At 48.6% G+C, this 22,006-nt stretch overlaps 1 protein-coding gene across 3 annotated transcripts in view; it reads right to left on the reverse strand.

The window, feature by feature from the left end:
* Positions 1 to 22,006, reverse strand: part of Maml1 (mastermind like transcriptional coactivator 1) — a 38,759-nt gene that overhangs the window by 4,946 nt on the left and 11,807 nt on the right. The window contains exons 3-6 of one of the 3 annotated variants that reach the window (XM_076578264.1): positions 19,040 to 19,049; positions 7,223 to 8,638; positions 5,352 to 5,579; positions 1,591 to 1,687 (exon numbers count right to left, since the gene is read on the reverse strand). In XM_076578264.1, the coding sequence (XP_076434379.1) occupies positions 1,591 to 1,687; positions 5,352 to 5,579; positions 7,223 to 8,638; positions 19,040 to 19,049 (1,751 nt within the window). Of the gene's footprint in view, positions 1 to 1,590; positions 1,688 to 5,351; positions 5,580 to 7,222; positions 8,639 to 17,004; positions 17,689 to 19,039; positions 19,050 to 22,006 lie in introns of those variants that run through there. The other 2 variants (XM_076578263.1, XM_006987089.4) reach the window with 2 other exon arrangements.

The following is a 22,006-nucleotide window of genomic DNA, read 5'->3' on the forward strand; positions in this document are numbered from 1 at the left end:
GGAATGACCAGGTATTTACTGAGCACAAGCTTGTCCTCAGGAAACCTGCTGTCTGCTCTTCCTCTGCGCGCATGTGTAGGCTAAAGGTTGACCTGAAGCACAGTTCCTCAGAAACTGTCCACCTTGTTCTTTGGGACAGTGTCTCATTAGCTTGAAGATCACTAAGTAGGCTGGACTGCCTGCTAGAAAGCCCCAGGGAGCTGACTTTGTGTGGTACCTGAATGACACACAGATGCTACAGCACCTGGCTTTCACATGGGTGCTGAGGAGCAACTCAGATCATCATCCTTCCCAGCACTTTACCAACTAAGGCCTCTGCAGCCCTCTCCTTTCTTATAGAGACCTGTGTGCTGACCTGGAACTCCTGATCCCCCTGCCTCCACCTCCCAGGTGCTGGGATTATCACCATATCTGGCCTGAGCTTTGCAGAGGACCCAAGTTTAGTCTCCACCATCTGCCCATAATCCTAGCTCCACAGGGATCCAGCGCTCTGGCCTCCATGGAGATCTGCATCACATTCGCTAACACCGCCCCCACCCCCACCACCACAATGTAGACATAATGAAAATAACTTTTAAAAAATAGGTGTAAAGGGTGGGCAGTGTGGCACATGCCTTTAATCCCACCACTCAGGAGGCAGAGGCAGGAGGATCTCTGTGAGTTCGAGGCCAGCTTGGTCTACAGAGGAGTTCCAGAACAGCCAAGAGTATACAAAGAAACGCTGTCTCAGAAAAGCAAAAAAAAAAAAAAAAAAAAAAAAAGGTGTGAGGAACAGGGGAGAGCTGAAATGGACGACTTCCCTCCTATTAACAGCTCTTATCAATGTGGCATGGGATGGAGTTGGGCAGCCCAGGTCAGACACAGGCTCCCGTGGCACCTATACACTTGAACTCCGTATCCCAGCCAGCACACCGGGAAACCCCACCTAGACTCACTCTTACATGACTGAAGTCAGTTTCTCTGAGACATTTCACAATGAAGGTCATGAAAGAAAGCCAGAGCAGAGCACACCTGACTGACATGACACTTGCAATCTCTACCCAAACAAGTTGCTCAATCCATCGGAGGTGACGGCTGAGGCTCAGGTGTTTCTGCCTTCCCTATGACACCACAGTGAGGAGAAGCCAAGCAAAAGCCACACAAGTGCATTAGAAGGAACCTTCCTCTGGAAAATCAGACATTTTTGTAGGTTTTGTTTGAGGCAAGCGCCCTCAAATTAAGATGACCTTAAACTCCTGATCCTCCTCCTCCACCTTCCAAATACTGGGCTTACAGGCATGCACCACTACCCCAGCTTTGGGATTCTTCTGAAGATACAAAGAACTATCTTAATTAGGGCTTACACATAAGATGCCCTCTAACTAGTAATCATTTTCCTTTGAAAGCCTGTTTAACTGTGAGCATCCTCAGTCAACCTTGGAGACCCTCTTCTTGTCCCACAAAGGAACTGAAAACAGGCCTCCCTCTCTTCCAAACCACAGCCTCCATGAGCAAGTCAACTCGGGAACTCCTCAGCACCACACATTATGAGCTCCACCCACCTTCATGCCCAGAGCCGCCTTCCCCACACCCTCCTTCATCTCCCCTTACCTGGGAATTGTCCAACCGGTTGGGGAAAGGTGCTTTGCGTTGGGTCTTGGTACTGGGGGGGTGGGCGGGTCAGATGACGCTGAAACTGTTGCTTCTCCTAGAAAGTGCCAAGAACAGAAACAGTAAAACTTGAGAGAAAAACCAACGTGCAGGAAAGCAAGGTGCACAAGCAAGCAGAGGCTGAGGGGCAGGCTCCTGGGGTGCAGGGAAGGCCAGCGACTGCTCACGGTGCAGTGTCCGGGTGACAAACATGGGCTCTGGCCACGACCGAACAACTCTAACTACAAGGTAAACCACTCAAGCGTGTAGTTGAAACAAACCATGTGTGACACGAAGTACATCCGAATAAGCAAGTAGTTTAAAAAAGATGATGGCAGCCGGGCGGTGGTGGGCACACCTTTAATCCCAGCACTCGGGAGGCAGAGGCAGATGGATCTGGGCTACAGAGCAAGTTCCAGGACAGTCAGGGCTACACAGAGAAACCCTCTCTCAAAAAAACAGCGCAGGAGCGTGTGTGTGAGGGGGGGGGGAGGGAGGGAGGGAGGGAGGGAGGGAGGGAGGGAGATGGTGGAACTGTAGCAATGACCAACCTCAGCCAAGTGTGGTTTCTTTGTGTGTTCGTGTGTGGGCAAGCATGGGCCATGGTGTGTATCAGAGGACAGCTCTGGATGTGAGACCTGCCCTTTTCCTTGTGCTGTGACAGGGTTTCTTTCTGTTCTGTACTGAAGCCAGACCTGCTGGCCCACGTACATCAAGGGGATATGTCTCTGCTTCCCATCTCCATCACTGAGCCCTGGGGTGACAGACCTGTGCTCCTGCTTTACATGGGTCCCAGGGGTCTGAACTCGGGGCCTCAGGCTTGTGAGCCACTTCCTGGTCTCTTTTCTTCAAGGCTAGCCTTGAACTTACTATGTAGCTAAGCATGAGGACATTCTCCTGCAGCAGCTTCCTAAGAGCTATGCCCAGCTGGCTCCTGTCTTAGTTAGAAGACATGGCACTCTACCTCTGGTAACCCAGCGTGAGGGAACCATGCATGATCTTAGGACTTCAGGGCATCTTTCCTTCCTCCTTCGTGCTCTGGCTCCTCCCTTCTCACGCTCATAGCAAAGAGGCATCCACAGTGACTGATGGCCTGTGTGCCAGCACAGAAACACAGCAAAATGCCCCTCACAGATGGAGACGCTGCCTGTATTAGTGCCCACAGACACAAGCCTAAGAAATGCTAGCCTTGGGAAGGAAGGTTCTATTTACTTATTTTAAATATTAAAAACATTTCTTAGCACTCTTTTAAAAAAGGAAGAAAAGTTTGAAGCACATTTTTATTTATTTGTATGAATGTGTGCCATAGTGTGAAGATCAGAGAACCACCTGCTGGAGTTGGTCCTCTCCTGCCACCTTGTGGGACCCTGGATCAGACTTAGCTCGGCAGACCTGCATACAGGGACTTCTATCCACTGAGCTACCTCACTGGCCTTATTTAAAAAAAAAAAAAAAAAAAATTATTAAAGACTTTTATTGTTGTTTGACATAGTGTCTCACTATGTAGCTCTGGCTGTCCTGGAACTCACTCTGTAGACCAGGTTGGCCTTGAACTCAGAGATCCACCTGTCCCTGCCTCCCGAGTGCTGGGATTAAAGGAGTGCATCCACTATGCCCGGCACAGATTTTTAAAAGCCATCTAAACAGAGAATTCTCAACAGAAGAAAGAATCCCAAATGGCTGAAAGACATATAAGGAATTGCTCAACATCCTTTGTCATAAGGGAAATCTAAACATCTCTGAGATACCATCTTACACCTGTCAGAATGGCTAAGATCAAAAACCCTGATGACAGCTTATGCTGGAGAGGATGTGGAGGAAGCAGAACACTCCTCCACTGCTGGTGGGAGTGCAAACTTGTACAGCGACTTTGGAAATCAACATGGCAGTTTCTCAGAAATTTACCTCAAGACCTAGTGATACCACTCTTGGGCATATAGCCAAATGCTCAATCATACCACAAGGACATTTGCTCAAATATGTTCATTAGCAGCATTATTCGTAATAGCCAGAACCTGGAAACAACCTAGATGCCCCTCAACTGAGGAATGGATAAAGAAAATATGGAATATCTACACAATGGAGTATTACTCAGTGGTGAAAAAACAATGACATCTTGAAATTAGCAGGCAAATGGATGGAACTAGAAAATATCATCCTGAGTGAGGTAACCCAGACTCAGAAAGACAAACATGGTATGTACTCACTCATAAGTGGATACTAGATGTAAAGCAAAGGATAACTAGACTACAACCCACAACTCCAGAGAAGCTAGCTAACAAGGAGGACCCTAAGAGGGACACATGGATCACACTGGGAAGGGGAAACAGATGAGATCTCCTGGGTAAACTGGGGACAGCACGGGTGTTAGAGGGGATGGGAACATGAGGGATCGGAAAGGTAGAGTTAGGGGAGGGATGGAGACAGAGAGCAACGAAAGAGCTATCTTGATAAAGGGAGCCATCATGGGGGTAGGGAGAAACCTGGTGCCAGGGAAATTCCCAGGAATCCACAAGGACGACCCCAGCTAAGATTCCTAGCAATAGTGGAGGGGGTGTCTGAACTGGCCGTCTCCTGTAATCAGATTGGTGACTACCCTAATTGTCATCATAGAACCTTCATCCAGTAATTGACGGAAGCTGATGCAGAGACCCACAGCCAAGCACTGGGCCAAGCTCTGAGAGTCCAGTTGAAGAGAGGGAGGAAGGATTGTAGGAACCAGGGGGTGGGTCAAGATCATGGAGAAACCCACAGAGACAGCTGACCTGAGCTCATGGACTCTAGACTGACAGTTAGGGAGCCTGCATGGGACCGACCTAGGCCCTCTGCATGTGGGTGAGTTGAGTAGCTTGGTCTGTTTGTGGGGCCAGGATGTGTCCCTGGCGCACGAGCTGGCGTTTTGGAATCTGCTCCCTATGGTGGGATGCCTCACTCAGCCTTGATGCAGTGGGGAGGAGCTTGGTCCAAGCTTTGCTGACTCCCATGGGAGGCCTTACCCTTTCTGAAGAGTGGCTGGGGAGGGGTAGAGAGATGGAGGGAGGGAACAGGAGGAAAGGAAGGAGGGGAAAGTGGCTGGTATATAAAATAATACAACAACAAACATTTGTATGTGTGTTTGCTTGTGTGAGTTTATGTGTACCACATACATGCAGTGCCCACAGAGGTGAGAGAGGTAGTTGGATCCCTGGGAACTGGAGGTACAGGCAATTTTGAACCACATGATGTGGGTGCTGGGAACAGAACCCAGGTCCTCTGCAAGAGCAGTATGACCTCTAGCCCAGCTGGTCCTAATTTCTTTCTTGTTTTGTTTTTTGTTTTTTGAGACAAGGTTTCTCTATGTAACAGTCCTGGCTGCCCTGGAACTCACTCTGTAGACCAGACTAGCCTCAAATCCAGAGATCCGCCTGCCTCTGCCTCCTGAGTGCTGAGATCAAAGGTGTGCGCCACCTGGCTTGGTCCTAATTTCTAAAAAGAAAATCTATCTTAATTGTGTGTTGGTGGGGTGGGGGAAGGTATTCATCCATGGTGTGGGTAGGGAGGTCAGAGGGTCACTTGTGGAGTGATTCTCATCTTTCATGTGCATGTGGATTATAGGGATTGAACTCGGGTCATCAGGCTGACAAGCACTTAACCTACTTTGGATTCTTGCTGGGCTAAAAAGGGGATTTTAAAGGACACAGCATTGCGTTTGGCTGCAAGCAGACTCACGAAGTGCCTGTTACCTGCTCAGCCAGAAGGTGCTGCCTCTGCAGGAACTGCTGCTGCAGCTGCTGATGCTCCCTCTGCTTCTGCTGGTCCAGGAGCAGCTGGTGCTGCTTCATCACGGCTGCCTGCTGCTGGCTGCTGAGATACGGGGAGCTGCTGTGAGTGCTGGCCACAGAGGCACTAGGAGGCTGGGTCCCCACGCTGGCAGTCTGGGCTGGTACAGGGACACTGGAAGGGTTCTGCTCCTGTCAACAGAGATGAAGGGATCCAAGTCAGATGGGATGGATGATCTGTCCCAATCCTCATCAGGCCAGGTAAGCTGCATCCATGATAGTCATGTTCACTGTTCATCTTTCTTAACTCCAAGCCTCTGCTTCCCTGATGTACTTTGGACATGAAATGTCCCTTATGTGTGTGGTGGCAGCATCTTTGAGTTCTAGTGCTTGGGTGGCAGAGGCCAAGTGGAACTCGGTGAGTTCCAGATCAGTCAGGGATACATAGTGAGACCCTAACTCAATACAACAAAAAACACCCCCCACCCCTCTGCCCCAAACCCAAACCAACCAACCCCAAACAAAAATCCACATTAAAAAAAAAAAAAAAAAAAAAAAAAAAGTAATGCCTTACAAATATCCCACCTTTGGTTTATGGCTATCCCCAAACAGCATGAAATCATTTTTTTCCTTTTTTAAAAAAGATTTATTTATTTATTTAATTTATTATGTATACAGTATTCTGCTTGCACATATCCCTACAAGCCAGAAGAGGGCACCAGATCTCACTATAGGTGGTTGTGAGCCACCATGTGGTTGCTAGGAATTGAATTCAGGACCTGTGGAAGAGCAGCCAGTGCTCTTAACCTCTGAGCCATCTCTCCAGCCTCCATGAAATCATTTTTTAATGCCCACTTGTATACACATATTTTCCTGGCAAGGCACTGGATAGCTTTGTCAGATCCTTTATATCTTTAGATTTTAAAATTTGTCTAGTGTTTCTGTGTGCACCCGAGGTTAACATCAGTTGTTTCATTTTCTGAGACAGGGTCTCTCACTGACCTGAGAGCTTCCCAATGGGGCTAGGTTGGCAGGGTCCTGTCTCCAAAGCCCTTTCTGACTGCACCACCCACCAACTGTACACTGCCTTCAAGTTCATGCTTAAAGGCTATGTAAGTGTTATTCACTCCCCTCCCCCTCTTTTTTTCTACAAAACAAGCAAGGCCTCATACTGCAGCTCAGGCTGGTCTCAAAATTGTTGTTTTCTGACAGTCTCACTATGCAGACCAGGCTGGCCCTGAACTCAGAGAACCCTCTGCCTCTGTCTGTGGAGAGATTGAGGGATTTAAGGCATGTGCCACCACACCTGGCTTTATTTTCATTCTTTGACACAGGGCCTTATATAGTTGTTTGGCATGAGACAACTGAACTAAATTAGGTGATTTCTCAAGTGTCTGTGTAGTTCAAATCAAGTTATATTGAGGAATTTTTTTTTCTCGAGACAAGAGTTTCTCTGTGTAGCAGTCCTGGCTGTCCTCAAACTCAAGAGATCCACCTGTCTCTGCCTCCCTAGTGCTGGGATTAAAGACCTGTGCCACCACCGCCCGGCTATCCTAAGGATCAAGTCTTGTCACCTGTAATCTCCACACTTGGGAGGTAGAGGCAGGGGAATCTGTTGTTCAAGAGCAGCTTGGCTCCACAACCAGCCAGGGCTAAATGAACTGTCCCTCAAAAGCACAAGGATCAATCCTGCCTCAGCCTGTACATTTTCCACTTCAAAGGACGACAGCAGCAGCTGCTCCCACCACGGTCTCTCCAACACTGACTCTAGTTGCCTATGGGACTTCATTCACTAGTGCCCACAGCAGAGTGATGGAGAGAAGACTCCGACTCACCTGCCCAGGTGGAACCAGTGACCGGAAGGGCATGTTTCCTGGCTTTGGTTTCATCAGAAACAAGGAGCTCTGCTCATTACTCAGATGGGGCAGCTGCTGGGGAAGATACGCCATCAAAGCTGGTTTATTCTGGCCAGACCCAGGGCCACCTTGCCCACAGTCTGCTTTGTAGTGAGAAAGAGGTTTTGTATTGCCATAGTCTAGCACAGATCCTTGGTTATTCACGGAGCTCTGAGTCAAGTTACTTGGTGACTGGTGACTCAGCAGGTTCGAGTGGCTGGGCTGGAGGTAGGGACCTCCTGGCCGAGGAGAACTCTTGTTCACACTAGGCATCATGAGCAGTTTGGAGTTGGTAAAGTCTTGCTTATAGCCAGGAGGGCTGGCAGGCTTCTCCATGGGATAAGGGACATCTAAGGGACTGTGGGAGGGCCCTGCCTGCTGCCATGTGGACAGCTGGCCCGGGGCAGGTGCCGGAGCAGCTTGCTGTGGATTCTGCAGCATCTGCTCACGCTTCTGCTTGGCAGCTATCTGCTGGAGCTGGTGAGCAGAGGACAGCTCCGAGGCCCCTCCTGGGCCCTGGCCAGGCAATACCACACTTGTGAGGGCTCTCTGTGCATTCTGGGCCTGGGCTGATGCCGGCATCAGGTTTGGACTGGGATTGTCTGCCCCAGGTTGACCAGTGGTATGAAACAGAGTCTGAGAGCTCCCAAGGCTTGGAGAATCTGTGCCCACAGGGGCAGATGAAGGTCCCAGAAAGGTCTGTCCTGCAGACCCAGCCCTCACTTGTGGAGAACCTAACTGCTCTTGCTCAAAGGCTGCTGGAGAGAACTCAGTCTTAATATTAATGTCCTGGGCCAAGGGGGTTTGTGTGGCAGAACCAGAGGACTCTGGATCCTTCTTCTCCTCAAAATCTTCAGTAAACAGGTCCTTCATGTCTTCGTCAGGCACCGACCTGTTCAGCTCTTCAATGAGCTCCTTCCATTCCTGCTCATTAAGGTTGAGATCGGGCATGAGATTGCTCTGGGATACGGAGCCTCCAGCACCCGCTATCATGCATGGCAGGTCGTCTACTGGCTCTTGCTTGAGTTCCTTACTCAGGCTTAGAGGAAATGGCTCATTCGGGTTGCTGCTTCCATTCAGGTGGATGCTTGAGTCTGCCATACACTTCTTGTTGATGGGCTCTAGCCCCAGGGAGTGCTTCCCACCAGACTGCAGGGCATCTCCCCCAGGAGGCTTGTCAGGTTGACCAAGGGGTGAGGCAGGAGGAAGCCCATTGGCAGACACACTGATGCCCAGAGGGGCCTCTCGGCGGGTCTTCTTATGCCCAGGAAATAAGTCTCCATAGCCATTCTGCTGATCACCATTCTGAGGGGAGGCAGCGCTGTCAAGATTCCTCTTCACTGTATCATGAAGATGCTGGAAAACATCGAACAATAGACTTAGGAACACGGATACCTTGTCTTAGGTTCCCTTGCTTCCAACAGTGACTTCAATCAGAGACTGCCATGCTTGCAGCACTCTCCTGGGGGTTCACACCTCCCCGCACTTCGGCTTCCCCTCACAGTACTGCCTCTATCACCAGATCTGTGACTGGCCAATCTAGCTTGCTGTGGGAAAGCAAGCATCAGACCCTGGACTTTGATAGGGCACAGCTTGCCGATGGCCACTGCCATCTAGTTGGAGGGTCTGCAGAAGACCCTAACACTGGAATCCTGTGTACCATCACACCCAAGAGCAGCCAGTGCCAATCCCCACTCCCTACTCATCTGAACCAACACATTTCCCCCCTAGGGTCTAGACTGATGTAACATGGATTCTATTACTTCCAACCCAAGGAGCTGTGTGGTTTGAGTTAGAATGGCCCCCACAGACTTATATATTAGAAGGCTTGGTCCACAGTTAGTCCAACTATTGGGGAAGGAATAGGAGGTGTGGCCTTGCTGAAGGAGGTGAGTCACTGGAGATGGCCGCTGAGGTTTCAAAAGTCCATCCCCAGGCCCAGTCTTGCTCTTTCTCTACCTGCAACTTGTGGATCAGAGATGAGCTCCTGCCATGTGAGCCATGCCTGCCTATCTGCCACCATACTACTTGTCATGACGCTCACAGACTAACCCTCTGAGTCGGTAACCAAGCCCCCAGCTAACTACTTTCCTTTAAAAGTTGCCTTGTGCCAGGTGGTGATGGCGCACGCCTTTAATCCCAGCACTCGGGAGGCAGAGGCAGGTGGATCTCTGTGAGTTCGAGGCCAGCCTGGGCTACCAAGTGAGTTCCAGGAAAGGCGCAAAGCTACACAGAGAAACCGTCTTAAAAAACCAAAAAAAAAAAAAAAAAAAAAAAAAAGGTTGCCTTGCCCTGGTGTCTCCTCACAGCAGCGACAGAACAGCACCTAAGGCAGGAGCCCTGACTGGTGTGGTTTGTGTCTCAGGTAGTGGCAGTGTTACCACAATAATCCCACACCCACCCAACTGCCCATTCCTGTACCCTTCTCACAGCCACCTTTCCCTCCATGGTGCACACTTCCTCACACACATGGCTGTAGAATAAGTCAAAGGCCCTATGCACGCTGTAGAATCAGTGCCTTAGAGTTGAGGGTGGGAACTGCATTTGGAGAACTGACAGAGCATGGAGGAGGTCTGTGACTCACTCCTTCCTTCCCCAGCCTGGGCTCCAGCTCTCAGCCCTCCTTTCCTATACTTACTTTTATTAAGTTATATCTTGTCCTCTACCCCTCACCCCCAGTACCACGCCTGCCTCCCACTACTCCTGAGACCATGAAGTGTGCTACTAAAAAACGCTCCAGCCTGGCATTGTGTGTGGTGTTGTATACTAGTAATCCCAGTACTGAGGAGGCTGAGTGAAGTCTCAAAAGTTCAAAGCCAATCTGGGCCACAGTGAGACTCTCTTTAAAACACAAGTTCCTAACAGCTGCTAAGTTTCAGAGTCCACACTATCCCTCTGCTGCCGGAGGACCACTGCCCTGAAGTCAGAGTGCAGGCATGCTCTGACCTGAGTCTGCTCCCCGAGCCTACAACGTGGGCGGCAGCTCTCAGCAGCAGGCTGTGATCCGGTCACTGAGGACAGTTTCCTCCACCTCTCAGTCTACTGAGAGGTGCCATCCTTCTTTCCACCTTATCAACATTTTCTCTCTTCCATTTTATGGATGTTTTGCCCGTGTGTACACATATAAATTAAATCTTTTCTTTTTTAAGAACAAGCCCTTGGAACCAAAGGTGTTGCTTTGCTTCCATGGAGGTTATTTTGCTTCCTACTGCCACCTAGGGGTAGCTGGGGATAAGAGAGCTACCCTCCTAAAAAAAACCGCATTCTTCATAAAATTCAGTTTGAAGTTTTATTTGGAGAATGTGAATGTATCATCCATTCCCCCTTTATTGGTCAGAGGAAATATAGTTGACAGTATTTCTCCTCCTTTCTTTGTTTTTAGAGATAGGGTTTTGCTATTTAGCCCAGGCTGGCCTTGAACTCTCAATCCTACCTCGGCCTCTCAAGTGCTGGATTAAGGAAGGGCATAAGGAACCACACTGGGCTCTAACAATTCGTTTGTTTCCGTCTTTCCTACCTTTATCTTTTGCTCCACAGAGCCACGTCTGGGCTGGTCAGTTTCCCATCGTTCTAGGGAAGGTGGACGCCAAAGGGGTCAAGTCATCTGAGTGGGTCAGCTGCCTTGGATTAACACAGAATCCTCCCCTACTCTACCAAGTAGAAAGCCTGCCATGCTCTTTCAGCAGCCACAGGCAAACAGCTGCAGATGAGTTTGAAAAAACAGCTCACTTCTCTAACACCCACTGCTGTTAGCCAACGGAAGTGCTGAGCCACATCTTCAACTAGGCAAAAATGTAACTGGAGTGCTGTAGGCGGGGTGGGGGTATTGTGGTAGCCCTGGCAGATTCGTAAGCCTCAGGCACTTTGGGGAGTGCCCAACATGTGCAAAGTCTCTGTGGGGGAAGGAGAGGTGGGGAAGCCTTGGAGCCCATTCTCCAGACAATCCTATGGGAGTTAAGAAACAATCTGAACAGGTTAAAGGTCACAGACTAGGATGGAGATGGGACATAGCAACAAGGTGATATTCTATGTTCCATCCCCATCACTACTACAATAAAGTTATGTGATTGTTGTACAGTAACACAAGACCACCCTCCATCTTGGACATGAGCCTGTATAGGCTCAGCCTGGAGATGCAGAGTTAGGTGCAGAGTTCTGGAATGATCTCGTTCGATGGGATGGTGTAATTGGGTGGCTGTGATCTGCAGAATATCGAGTGCCTCTATCAAGACATACCCAGTCCTGACTCCCACCTTCCTGTGGGCCAGCACTCCCACTGAAAGGCCTCAGATTCCAGGCACTGCCCACCACTTTCCATTCTAGGCAGTCTCCAGAATATTAGTAGCTGGAGTCAGTCACACCTTGTGGACAGCTGGTGCACGCCTTTAATCCCAGCACTCAAGAGGCAGAGGCAGGTGGATCAATCGCTGTGAGTTCGAGGCCAGCCTGTGCGACAGAGTGAGTTCCAGGAAAGGCTCCAAAGCTACAGAGAAACCACCACTGACTGGCCTTTTTTGTTTGTTTGTTTGTTTGTTTGTTTTAGACAGGGTTTTTCTGTGTAGCCCTGGCTGTCCTGGAACTCAACTGAAGTTAAAGGTCTGTGCCACTACCACCCAACCTTCCCAGTTGCTTCTTCTTGGTTTCCTCTGAGCTATGTGATTCCTGTCCTTTGATGAGGCAGTATAGTGCTCTCCTCTGTTCCCACAACACTGTCATCCAACAGATCACAGCCACTCCCCTGACCTTACGCTCCAGGGCTGACCATCACACCTGGAACAAGTCCACTTGCCCAGGGGCTGGGATGCTGAGTTGGCAGCTGCCTCTCCATCCCCTTTCCTGCTCCCACAGTGCACCCCATCAGCCTTCCAAGTCCTTAAGTGTTCAGGCTCATTCCTGCCACAGGGCTCTGGCACACTTTCTTCTTTTTACCTAGAACAGCTCTTCCTCTGATCCTTTCAAAGTGACTCATCTGCACCTCCTCACAATCGGGCTCTCCTAGTTCCTTGTTGATGTTGCGTAGATCAGCACCAAGAGAATGATGAGCAAACACTTTCCCACACCTATCCCTGGGATGGTGAGGAGCACTTAGTAACCACAGGTGATAGAAAGTGCCGTCTCCAGCCCACCCACCTCTACAGACTCCTGTTTCCCCCTCTACACGCCTGCACGCCTGCCCCCCGGGCACACAGACACCTTCAGATGAAATCTAGTCCTACACTGTCCCCCTCCTCCTCGCTCTTATCTTAGAGGATGTCACAACTAGCCAGCCAGTTACACAAACAGAAGCCAGAGTCCCTTTACCCCTTACACCATAGCGGTCTCCTCCGTCTTCCTGTCATGTACCTCATTAACTTTCTCTTTTATCCATCCATCCATCCATCCATCCATCCATCCATCCATCCATCCATCCACCCACCCCAAGTTATACATGTAGATCAGGATGGCCTGGAATTCAAAGATCCTCCTGCCTCCGTCTCCCAAGTGCCAGAACTAGAGGCATGCGCCACTATGCCCAGCTTTTTTCTTAACGGTGGGGAGTCGACAGGACTACACACCAAGCACGCACTTTACCACTGAGGTACACCCCCATAGCCTTTCTACGTCTCATTCACTTGCTGCATCCACTAACACTAGCAGCTTCTCTTATTTGAACTATTTTAACCATTTCTAAAACCAGTCTTAATGCAACCTCACTCCCACCATTTTTGACTCCAGGGTCAGACGATGGCAGTGCCTAGCAAATGTGTGGTCACTTCTTTCTTTATGCTCTTCTGTGGCTCCTGGGTCTTCACAGCCTCAAGCTTTGGCTTTGCTATCCTTGAGCACCTTCTCTCAGGCCACACCAAGGCTGTGGCTCCCTGGGACTCCTCTAGAACACAGGTTAAAACCAAAAGAAAAACCTCATGTTTCTCCCCCCGCCCCACACTTCATCTTATATAGCCCAGGCTGGCCTGGACTCACAATCCTTTGTGTGTGTGTGGTTTTGGTTTCTATAAGCATGGTTTCTTTGTGTAGCTTGACTATCCTGGAACACACTCTGTAGACCAGGCTGGCCTTGAACTCAGAGATCTGCCTCCCTCTACCTCCCAAGTGCTGGGATTAAAGGCATGTAGGAACCACAGTTTTCAGTTTTAGTTTCTTAGTCTAGGATCCCACTCAATATTCAAACAATCCTAGAACACAAGGCCCACTGTTACTGTATATCCAATAAAACTCAGTAAATCCCATAGGTTTTCTAAGGTTTTCAGTGTTCAGCTATCTGGCTATCTTGGGAAGGATCCTGTTGGAGTCTTCTGCAGATCCCTCAATCCAATCTTGCAGATGAAATACCAGTGGGCAAATGGCATGCATCAGAGTTTCAGATCATACAAATGTTCCCCTCAGCAAAGAATGAAGAGCCCCATTCACATATCCCTAGAAAAAGAAGAGCACAGAGGCCCACAGCAATTCTTTTTAAGATACTTAAAGGAGCCGGGCGGTGGTGATGAACACCTTTAATCCCAGCACTCAGGAGGCAGAGGCAGGTGGGATCTCTGAGTTCAAGGCCCGTCTGATCTACAGAGCTAGTTCCAGGACAACCAGGGCTACACAGAGAAACCCTGTCTGGGAAAACCCAAAACCAAAAGAAACTTAAAGGAAAAGGAGAACAACAGAACTGCTTCTACAGACCCTGTTATTAAAAACGGCCACTTTTATACATTTGCCTCTAGTTTAGAATAGTCACCATTTAGAATGCAAACAACCCAGCATGGGGAAGACATAGGCCTCTGGAGGGTTGTTTTGGGATGGTCCTTCTGTAAGCTGTGAATATGTATTATTCTCATTGGTTAATAGTAAACCTGTTTGGCCTATAGCAAGGCAGGATAAAGTTAGGTGGGACAATCAAACTGAGGATGAAGGAAGGCGGAGTCAAGAGAGCCGTGAGCAAGCTGCCCAAGAAGCAAGATGCCAGAGGACAGGTAAAGCCATGGGCCACGTGACAATACATAAATAGAAATGGATTCATTTAAAAGTAAGAACTAGTTAATAAGCCCGAGCTATTGACCAAGCATTTTGTAATTAATATAAACTTTTGTGTGTTTATTTGGGATCAAGGCAGTGGGGACAGAAAAACTCTGCCTCCATTTACAGAGGTTCCTTTCACTTGCCAGGGACATCCTCAAGATGGCAAGTTCACTTCAGAAGACTTCACAGTTTGGTGTCTAAGTCCTTTCTGGAGGGTTATTATGAGTCAGGGTCTGCTGCCTGGCCTTCCCTAATGCTGGGACTACAGGCACGCTGCAGCATGCACACAGTACTGCTTCCTTCCAGGAAGAAAACAGGTTCACGGAGCACACTGGTAAAGGGCAGTGCCCTGGCAGCACCCAGAGAGCTGCTTGCCACCACCGTCCTTAAGTGTTTACTGTGAGACAATTAGATCAAGAGGAAACTACCGAGGTAGTCTGGAAAGGTCACTCTGTCCACCAGTCTCCCCGTTTCTCTCTGAAACTAGCTCACGTAGCCCAGGCTGGCCTTGAAGTTCTTTAGCTGGTGACTCCACCAGTTGAGCCCCTGAAGCAGTGTGAGTTGTCTCTGAAAGATGAGAGGGCCTCATGAGAGGAAAGGAAGTATGTCAGAGTCAGGCTGGAGACAATTCAGGAGGTTCTAGTTTACTTGCAGGGAGTTTGAGAAAGGCTTTCTAGCTACTTTGAATGCCTCTGTACCCTCCTGGTTGAAGAGGAACAAGGTGAACTTCATCTCAGTCATATCTAAGAGTAGTGAGTATCTATGCGCTCTGTGGAGAGAGCTCAGCCGGACACGTGGCTGGAGCATGAGCAGCAGACCGTATCGCTCAGGGAAGGGGAAGCAAACAGAGCATAAAGGAGATCGGCTGGCCAAACAGAACAGAAAGGTAACCATGTACACGTGCAGGGGACCCGCCATTAGAGCAGCGTCACTGATGAGATTCCTGAGCAGTTTCAGACCTTACAGAGTAGGAGGGCCTGGAGGGTGAGCATAGGGAGTTATTCTTTCTCAAACTCAGTTTGAAGAGTAGACACAGTAAGTGGTTGCCTGGGACTAAAGGGGAGGGGGAGGGGCCGAGGAGGAGGAGAGACTGAAAGAGGGAGGTGAAAGGGGAAGGAGGAGGGACTGAAAGGAGAGGAGGGAATGATGGGGGAGGAGGAGGGAGTGATGGGGGAGGAGGGGTTGGCTTTCCTACTATGGAGGATTTCTTACTATTCCAATGAAAACAATCTATAACTGACAGTACATTGGCTCTACAACCCCATGAACAGACTAAAATGCCTACTGGGTATCTGAAATGGGAGGCGGAGACGGCATGTGAATGTTATCTCAATAAAGCCCTTATTTAAAACTGAGGGAGGGCAAGCTGCATGATTCAGTGAGTAAAGATGCCTGCTGCCAAGACTAACACCCTGAGTTTGTTCCCCAGAACTCTGCAAGTTGTTCTCTGACCCACACAGTGTGTGTGCGCGTGCTTGTGTGCGTGTGTGTGTGTGTGTGTGCGTGCGTGCGTGCGTGCGTGCGTGCGTGCGTGCGTGCGTGTGTGTGTGTGTGTGTGTGTGTGTGCAGTCCCGAGCTGAAATCAGGTACTCTCCTCAATCACTGTCCACCTTACCCACTGACCCCAGAGTCCACCACTCGGACACGTCTAGCTAAGTCCACAGCACACCTGCCCATCCTCCCGAGGGCTGGGGTACACACGTCTAAGTCCACAGCACACCTGCCCATCCTCCCGAGGGCTGGGGTACAGGTGAGCAGCACAGCAACCCAGTAAGCTCGACCCCTCCCGCCTTCCTTCGCCATTTCCCCAGAGCCTCCCTGAGGACTTTGAAGGACTGTTCAGCTCCCTTCCTGCTTCCTACTGCTGCTGTGGGTCTGACCCTGTCACAGAGGACCGTCCTCCCTGAAGTGTGAGGTGCTATGACTGAAGGAGGTGTGGAACTAACCTAGTGCTGGGCACAAGCATACCCTTTAATGTGGCTGCTCACTCCCTCAGCTATCCAACTAAATTACGTACGTCATTTCCTGCTATTGTTCTTTTACTATCATTTCTATTATTCTGATATTTGGACTACTGAGCTGTCCTCTAAATTCTTCTTTTTTTGTTTTGTTTTTCAAGACAGGGTTTCTCTGTAGTTTTGGTTCCTGTCCTGGATCTTGCTCTGTAGACCAGGTTGGCCTCGAACTCACAGAGTTCCACCTGGCTCTGCCTCCCAAGTGCTGGAATTAAAGGTGTGCGCCACCACCGCCCAGCTCTTTCTCTGTTTTTGATGGAGGGTCTTGCTCTGTAGCCCAGGTTGGCCTCATTCCTGCCTTTGCCTCCTAAGTGCTAGGATGATGGATGTAAGCCACAACACCTGACTTTATCCCTTCTCTACCTGATATATAGTTCTTCTTCGTTTTATTTTTTCAATTAAAAAAAAAAAAAGCCAGGCAGTGGTGGCACATGTCTTCAGTCCCAGCATTTGGGAGGCAGAGGCAGGTGGGTCTCTGTGAGTTCTAGGCCAGCCTGGTCTACAGAGCAAGGTCCAGAACAGCCAGGGCTACACAGAGAAACCCTGTTCCAAAACAAAACAGAACAGAAAAACAAATTAGAGGTGACAGTCCACACTGTAATCCCGGAACTCAGATGGCCTGAGACTGGGTTACATGGGAAGAGCCTGTCTGAAAACCAAACCCAATCCCACACATACTCTGAAGTCCTAGTGTTAACTCACCCAGAAGTGACTTCCCACAGGTGTCAGTGTCAGCAGCAAAGCTCCAGGCTTCATTTTTTTTTTAATCTTATGAGTATGGATGTTTAGTCTGCATGTAAGTCTGTGCATCACGTGCACGCAGTGCCTGTAGAGGCCAGAAGAGAATGTCAGATCACCTGGACCTGGAGTACAGATTGCTGTGGGATGTCTTTCTGTACCTAGGAATATGTGCTGCTACCACTGGTTAATGAAGAAGCTGCTATGGCCTATGGCAAGGCAGAATAGAGCCAGGAGGGGAATCCAAGGGAGAGACAAAGAGAAGAAAGGGGGAGTGAAAGGAGATGCTGAGCACGGCTAGAAGAGCAAGATGTAACGGGACACAGGTACGCCACGAAGGCATGCGGCAAAATTTAAGATTAATAGAAATGGGTTGAAGTAGGTTGTAAAAGCTAGTTAATGATAAGCCTGAGCCATAGGCCAAACGGTTTGTAACTAATATTAAGCCTCTGTGTTTATTTGGGACCAAGCGGCTGCGGGACACAGGAAAACTTCCAGCTATAATAAACAGCTGTGAGGAGCCATGTAGGTGCTAGGAATCGAACCTGGATCCTATGGAAGAGCAGCCAACGCTCTTAACTGCTGAGCCATCTCTCCAGCCCCCAGGCCTCACCTCTGATATTGTTGGGAACCTGATTAAAAAATAGATTACAGGGCTGATAATTGATGATACAGCTGAGTGTGGAGTCCTTGCCTAGCAAAACAAGGCCCTGGGCAACACTATAAAAAAACAAACAAACAACTAGGCACCCCACAGTGCTGAGGTGCTTGAAAGGCTAAGGGGGGGTGACTGCTTGAGTCTGGGAGTTTAAGACCATACTAGGTGACAGTGAGACTTTCTTAAAAAAAAGAGAGAGAGAGAGAAAGCGAGAGAGGAAAGAAAGAAAGGAAGGAAGGAAGGAAGGAAGGAAGGAAGGAAGGAAGGAAGGAAGGAAGGAAGGAAAAGAAAGAAAGAAAGAAAGAAAGAAAGAAAGAAAGAAAGAAAGAAAGAAAGAAAGAAAGAAAGAAAGAAAGAAAGAAAGAAAGAAAGAAAGAAAAAGCCCCAGGCACGGTGGCACACACTGTCATCTTAGAATTCTTAGCATAAAGGCAGGAGTTTGAGGCTAACCTAGGCTACAAAGCTACCCCATCTCAAACAACAGAGGACTGAGCTGTTCATCACTCCTCAAGCACAGTGGGGTTAAGCAGTCTAAAAGTCCCTGTGAGTACAGGCTGCCTTGGGAACAGATCAGCTCATCTGTCTCCGGGATGAAGGCAGCCTGTTCTGCAGAGCCTTTGTACATCCTCCCCCACCCCCGTTACCCAGGATCTTCAGGTCCACTATGCTGAGCTGATCTACCCATCAGACTTTGGTGCACAGATCTAGCTGTCTTTCAGTCTCTCACAGACCCTCTCTACAAGGAGGTGGTGAGCCAGGGGCCTGGGTCCCTAAGGAGCTGGGTAGCTGTATCCCGACCCTGATGCAGCAGCACAACCAATTCTCTCTTCTGAAAATTCCCTTTCAACTGTGTCTGGTGAAATATTTGTCTCGTTCCTGTCTGAGATCCTGATAAATGTAAATTTCCATTTACCTGGTAAATCTATGCCTAGATAAAAATATAAGCTTCAGCAGCTAGAGGGGATGCTCACCCATACATCCCCAGATCTGTGAGGAAAGCAGGGGAATCACAAGTTGAGTCCAGCTGAGGGCACAGCTAGACCTTGTCTCCACAAACTAAAACAAGCTGAGGACACAGCACAGTAGTACAGTGCCTGCCTCCCAAGCACAGTGCCTGCAGTTCAATCCCCAATCGCCAAACCAAACAGAAGGACAAACAAGAAAGAGCGCACACCCTTCACAGTCCCTGGTCTCGGCACCGCTGACAGCAGCGACGAGGCCAGTGTCTCACAGCCCTGCATCGCCCACATCCTTTTCGCTGCCCCTGTTCTCCACTGTTTGGGAGAATTACATGTGTATGAATTCCACAGATACACTTAATATGGTAACATTTTCTAAGACTCTGCTCTTCCTGTCTGTGAATGCATAATATGTATTTTCCCAGCTTCCAAAACAAATCTTAGTGGCCAAAGAAAATCATATGGTTAAACTCAAACTAACATGATGAGAGAGTGTATCCTGCTCTGTGAGGCCATGCAAGGGTGCATGTGGATGCATGAATGACCTGACCTGGAACTAATCACTTACCTACTCCCACACCACCAAGGGCTAGGATATCCATCCACATCACTGAGGCTCATTACAACAGAAAGAGCCCCGGATCCATGGTGAACAGCTGTAATTTCAGCACAGGAAAGGTAAAGGCAAGAGGACAGGAGTTCAAGGCCAGCCTCAGCCACAGAGTTGAGGCCAGACTGGGCATACAACAATGAAAAGAAGGAAGGAAAGTGAGAAGTAGGGACAGTGCGGGTAAGCAAGGAGGTAAACAGTTAAATGTGCTGCTAGGAGGGACCTCATGGCTCTCTGCCACAAAGTCTTTGATAAAAACAACGGTTCTCTACTGAATAAAATACAAACCAGCAATTTATTTACTAAAACTGTAATTTTTTCATTTGTTTGTTTTTGTTTTTCGAGACAGGGTTTCTCTGTGTAGTTTTAGTGCCTGTCCTGGATCTCGCTCTGTAGACCAGGCTGGCCTCGAACCAGAGATCCACCTGTTCTGCCTCCCCAGTGCTGGGATTAAAGGTATGCCCCACCGCCGCCGCCTGGCTAAAACTATAATTCTTAGCATGCTTTCACATATATGATCCACCTGCAGAAACAGAGGAGCCCAGTGAGAGGATACAGAGCCCCGACCAGGCCTTTAGTTTGATTCTGGTTCTAACACTTAGCTGGCAAGTTTGTCAAATTAGCCTACAATGTCAGTCTCAGTTTAGTTACATGCAAATTGAACAAATAACGTCTACTATGTGAGGCTGGAATGAATATAAAATAAGAGATAAACAAAAATTTTCCTTGTTTCACATGAAGGAAGAAAATTATGGACATCTTTCTTTGAATTGCCTTTAAAATGACAACATCCTTGGCCAGGAGGTGGTGGTGCACACACCTTTAATCCCAGCATTGGGGAGGCAGAGGCAGGTGGATCTCTGTGAGTTCGAGGACAGCTTGATCTATAGAGTGAGTTCAGGACAGCCAAGGCTACACAGAGAAACCCTGTCTAGGGGAAAAACAAAACAAAACAAAAAAAACAATGTCCTACACTTTTATTAATCCCAAACAGGGAATGGGGTGATGATGGTTCAGTGGTTCATCTGAGGACTACAGTCTGGATCATTGGATCCCATATAAATGCCAGGTAGGCATGGGAGCCTGCCTCTAATTCCTGCTTCAGAAGGTATACAGGGGCTCCTCAGAGCAAGCTGGCTAGCAAAGCTAGCCATATCAGTGAGCTCAGGGTTTGATTGAGAAACCTTAAAGAATAAGGTGGAAGAGCTACTGAGGGACTTCCACTTACAACGCACACACACCCCTATATAAGAGTGCCTACAAACAAACATGCCTACACATATAGGCACACATACACATACACAACTGGAAAAAAAACAGAATTCCATACAAATTAGAAAAATTTTCAGGATATATGATTTGTAACATAACTTGTCGTCTGATCAAAAACACATCCAAGGCAAGAGGTGGTTCACTGGGTAAAAGTTAGCTGTGCAAGCCTGCCCATTTGAGTTCCATTCTCAAAACCCATGTAAGAAGCCCAGTAGGGGAGACTAACACACATACATGTATAGATACTGTTTTATAAAACATCACTAGAATGTCTGTCTTCCATGTAACTGAAACCTTAGAGGCTGAGGATGTTCAATGGTGGAGCATCTGCTTAGCGTGATGAGGCCTGGGCTCAACCTTCAACACTAGGAACAAAGCAACCACAAAGCCCTAACTCAACATCCATTGGACATTCTCTTCTGTACATTCCCTCAGACCCCAGGAGCCAACCTCCACTTGAATTCTTTTTAGTATCTCATACAAGTGGAATGGTGTAGTGTTTGTCTTTTTGTGACTGGTTTCATTTAGACTAGCCTCTGGGTTCATCGTGTTCAAAATGAAAAGACTGGGGCTAGGAGATGGCTCAGTCAAAGGCTAGCTTGAGAAGCTGAGTTTGGATTACCAGCAACTACACACACGCACACGCACCTGGGCGTGGGATTAAGAGTGAGGAATGGAAACAAAGATAGGTGGACCCCAAGAGCTTGCCAGACAGCCGGGCTAGCCAACTGGTGAGTGCGGGAATCACTCTGAGACTCTGTCAAAAAAATACAGTGGACCTGGGCAGTGGTGGCCCACGCCTTTAATCCCAGCACTCAGGAGGCAGAGGTGGGCAAATCTCTGTGAGTTTGAGGCCAGCCTGGGCTACAAAGTGAGATCCAGGACAGGCACCAAAGCTACACAGAGAAACCCTGTCTTGAAAAACAAAAAACAAAACAAACAAACAAACAAAACCAGTGAAAAGTGACCCAGAAAGGCATTTGGTGCCAGACCTCTGGTCTGCACATACACATACACTTAAAAAAAAAAGACAGGATTTCCTTCTTTTGAAAGTAATATTCCCCTGGGCACTCTGGGAGGCAGAGGCAGGTAGATCTCTGAGTTCCAGGCCAACTTGGTCTACAGAACTAGTTCTAGGACAGCCAAGGTTACACAAAGAAACCCTGTCACAAAACAAAACAAAAGTAATAGTCCAGGGGCTGGAAAGATGGCTCAATGGTTAAAAGCACAGGTTGTTCTTTCAGTGGACCCCAATTTTTTCCACAGCACCCACATGGTGGGTCACAACCATCTGTAACTCCAGTCCTGGGGTCTGACACCCTTTTCTGACATTTTTTGACACCAGCTACACACATGGTACACACACACACACAAAAAAAAAAATCTGAATTTTTATAAAAACAATATTCCAGGGTGGCAAGAAGACACGGTAGGTAAAGGTGCTGGCTATGCCAGCCTCATCACCAA

Source organism: Peromyscus maniculatus, chromosome 8 (assembly GCF_049852395.1).
Source record: "Peromyscus maniculatus bairdii isolate BWxNUB_F1_BW_parent chromosome 8, HU_Pman_BW_mat_3.1, whole genome shotgun sequence".
NCBI classification, from domain to species: domain Eukaryota; kingdom Metazoa; phylum Chordata; class Mammalia; order Rodentia; family Cricetidae; genus Peromyscus; species Peromyscus maniculatus.